This window comes from Merops nubicus, unplaced genomic scaffold (genome assembly GCF_000691845.1).
Source record: "Merops nubicus isolate BGI_N331 unplaced genomic scaffold, ASM69184v1 scaffold17286, whole genome shotgun sequence".
NCBI lineage: Eukaryota > Metazoa > Chordata > Aves > Coraciiformes > Meropidae > Merops > Merops nubicus.
In genome coordinates, this window is record NW_008614513.1 from 1 (window position 1) to 3,382 (window position 3,382).

General features: G+C 41.9%; 1 protein-coding gene across 1 annotated transcript; it reads left to right on the forward strand.

Annotated features, from left to right (window-relative positions):
• Nucleotides 1–453: 453 nt before the first annotated feature.
• ORAOV1 (oral cancer overexpressed 1) lies at nucleotides 454–3,026 on the forward strand (the record flags this gene model as incomplete). The annotated part of the gene is made up of 4 exons (XM_008942267.1): nucleotides 454–559; nucleotides 1,787–1,857; nucleotides 2,469–2,586; nucleotides 2,926–3,026. Coding segments are annotated over 4 exons (364 nt in total), but the record flags the coding sequence as incomplete, so codon positions are not given.
• Between the last annotated feature and the right edge of the window lie 356 nt (nucleotides 3,027–3,382).

Sequence of the window (3,382 nt, forward strand, 5' to 3'; positions counted from 1 at the left end):
CCCGGGCCTGGGCCTGTCCCTGTGTTTCGTCTTCCCCAGCAGGTGCTGAGAAGGGAAAAGTGAGGGGCGGAGGGCGGGGCCGAGAGGAAGGAGAGGTGGGCGTGAGGGGGGAGTTTCCTCTTCGTTGTTGCCGCACCGCCGACCTGCGTGATCTGGGGTCTTCCACCCTGGCCCAGAGCCGTGAGCTTGTGCTTAGTGCTGTTCTTCTGGGGAAAGTGCTGAGCTGGATTGCAGGCTGCGTTGTTCATGCTGAATGAGAAACTTGTTTCAAAAGATCACCCTGTGTGTAGTTGTGTCCCAATAGAAATCATTGCTATGTGGCATTTCTCAGTGTAAATACTTGAGTTTCAGAGGTGGTGCAGCGTGGGTTTGTTTCTGTGAGTTGCTTGCGTGCAGTTTGAGTTTGATATGGAGTGAAAACATAAATAAAAGGTTATCCTCCTGTCTGTACAGGTTCCATGGCGAGGGCTATGAGGAGGGGTATGCTGAGGGCAGCCACCTTGGGGCTGCTGAGGGGAGGAGATATGGATCACTCCATGGTGCCAAGATCGGCTCTGAGGTAAATGAGGAGTTACTCCAGAAGAGCAGTGTTCTCTTTAGGAAATTACTGTAACACAGGCATTTTTGAGTAAATCTGATCTACTGGTAGTCTGAGGCCTGCTATGTTACACTGAGTTGTGCATGTCCAAGAAGAACCATGCAACTAATGAACTAGTGTAAAGGTGGTACTGTGATTTGAACAGTTAAATAGGTGGGCTTATGTTTTCTGGGCTTGTTTGTTATGTGGGTTTTTGGTTCTTTGGGTTTTTTTTTTGAGAGGGAGGATAAAAACAAAAAATACTTGCTCAGAAAAAAAAAAAAAAGATGGACCACACATTTATTTTTGTAACCCAAAATTGTGGGTGCAGGTTCCCCCTGTGTCATCCCCTGTGGCTTAGCATTAGGGAAAACCATGGAATGTTGAGGCACTTTGGGTGGAGAGCCATAAGGGGGCAGTTCTGTGTGTTTTTGTTGGAGAGTTTGTCAGTTTGGGCAGGGTTGTTCTCAGGACGTGGGGTCAGGTGTGGGGGCTGGCATTGCCCACACCTTCCTAGAAATGAAAGGACTGGCAGGTGGTGGTGAGGCACCTGAGCTTGTCTCACATGCCCAGCTCCAGTTTGTCACACCGTGGAGTGTGTCCAGTGCTGTGCAATGGCCTTACAGTATTTTTGGACCCAAACTGGGTTTTTTCCAGCTTTAGTGGGAAGCTGTGCTACAGGAATCCTTACTCCCAGTACAACACCACAAATCTAAATTTCTTTGCTCTGTTGGAGCCTTTTGGGTAATTGGGCAGTTTGCCCTTTAGGTATTTTCATCTTTCAGAAGGTTAATGACCTGCAGAAAGAAGCATAGCAATGGCATTAATCTTTTGCAGTGAAGAAGCTGGACTCAGTTTCTAAAAGGATGGCTGTTGTCCAGTTTTGGGTCGTGTTTGGGTGTGATACAGAGATGCACAGTGCTGGAGTGCTTTCCTGCCTGTGCTGCAGCTCTGTAGTTCCAAGGTGAGAACGTTCAATCACAGCCTCCAAAACTGGGTAGCTTCATACAAAAACTTGTGTCAAGGAAAAGTTGACTGGAAGCTTCACTTCAAATATACTTAATGAGATTTCAGTGTGGAAACATGTTTGTCCATCTGGTGATTTGTTTCCTGACAAATGGGATACAATGTGGTGCTTTATTTTTCTTTGGCTAGTTACACTGTGTGGATTTCTTTCTTTCCCCTCATGAGGTGTTTATGAATTCACAGGTTGGCTGCTACCTTGGGTTTGCACTGACCTGGCAGTGCCTGCTCCAGAAATGCACGGATGAAAAGAACAGGTGAGGCTAAAAGGTGTTCCTTCAATACCATTTCAGATTGTGGGGTGCAGTTCTGCCTCTCCCTCAGCAGAGAGGAAATTCTAAAAGAAAGAAGAAAGTTGAGCAGGGAGACACTGGGGTGTATCATGTGCTGGAACATGTGATAATGAGAAGAGGAAAAGAGAACCTGGTTTCTTCAGCCTGGAGGAGAGAAGCCAGGGGACACGTGGAGTTGTGCTGTGTAAGGGGAAGCTCTAGATAAGGTGGAGGTGCATTCCTTGCAGAAGCAGTCAGTGAAAGGATTGCATTTCCCACTCTCACTCAGTCATCTCATCACCATTTCTGAAAAACCTTGAATATTTCTCAACTCTTGGCAGCTAAGTTAAAAGGGAAACCTTAATTTGTTGTTTGTCCTACAGCTTAATAGCTGATTATAGCTTAAATATGTATCAAATACACACTCAATGAGCTAAATGGGAGTTGAAAGTTTTAATTAGAGGGATGGAGGTCTGGCTTCTATGCTCTGAATTACTACATAGAAGAATTGCTGTAATCTTTATAGTGATTGATGGGGAAAAAAATGTTGTATGCTCATTGGATTTCCTGGTTTGATTTCTTTTTTTATTTTCTAGCAAAAAGATAAGGGCTCTGGATTCATTAATAGGCATGATTCAGAAATTCCCATATGAAGACCCCACTTATGATAAGCTGCAAGAAGATCTGGAAAAAATCAGAGGAAAATTTAAACAGGTCTGTAAGATTAAGTTGTTATTTTAGCACAAAATATTAATTTCTGAAAATACTTAGTCTCTAAACCTGCTCAAACCCACACTATTTATGCAGAGCAATTATTGCTCTTCTGCACGTGTAGTACGAATATTTAAAGTAAATTAAAATGCTTCATAGTTGAAGATCCCCAATGGATAGTGAATGCAAAATAAAAGAAAAGTATTCTTTAAATGAAAATTGAAAATGTTGTTTGGTAATGAACTACAAGTGGGACCAGAAGAACAGAAACAGAGAGAGATCTGTTGAACATTGTTCTTGGAAAATAGGTGCTTTGAAACACTTTTGTGTATTCTTTTTTAGGTTTGCTCAGTGCTAAATATTCAGTCTGATTTTAGAATTGGCACTGAAAGATCTTCACTAACGTTTTGAATAAAGCAGATGAAGATAAACATGGATGACTACAGAAGAAACAGATAACTGAAAAATTGTTTATCTGCTGTTATTTTAAACAAAATCAAAATAGTGAAAAGGTGCTAAATGTTAAAAAGGGCAAACCATAGAACTCGCAGTAGTACTTCCCATGTGTCACTTAATGTTTAACATCTCCAGGTGTTACTTAGGATTGCTGAAACACCAGTGTGTAAACCTATTAAATATAAATATTTGCTTTAATTCCTCAAAAGGGAAACATATGCATTTGCAAATTTTCCTTACTTAAAGGGTGTGTGTCACTTAAAAATCTGTGTATGCAGATTGTTCAGTTTACACAATGTGTAGATCCTGTGTGAGTAAAATAGAATAAATTGCCTGCAGACTT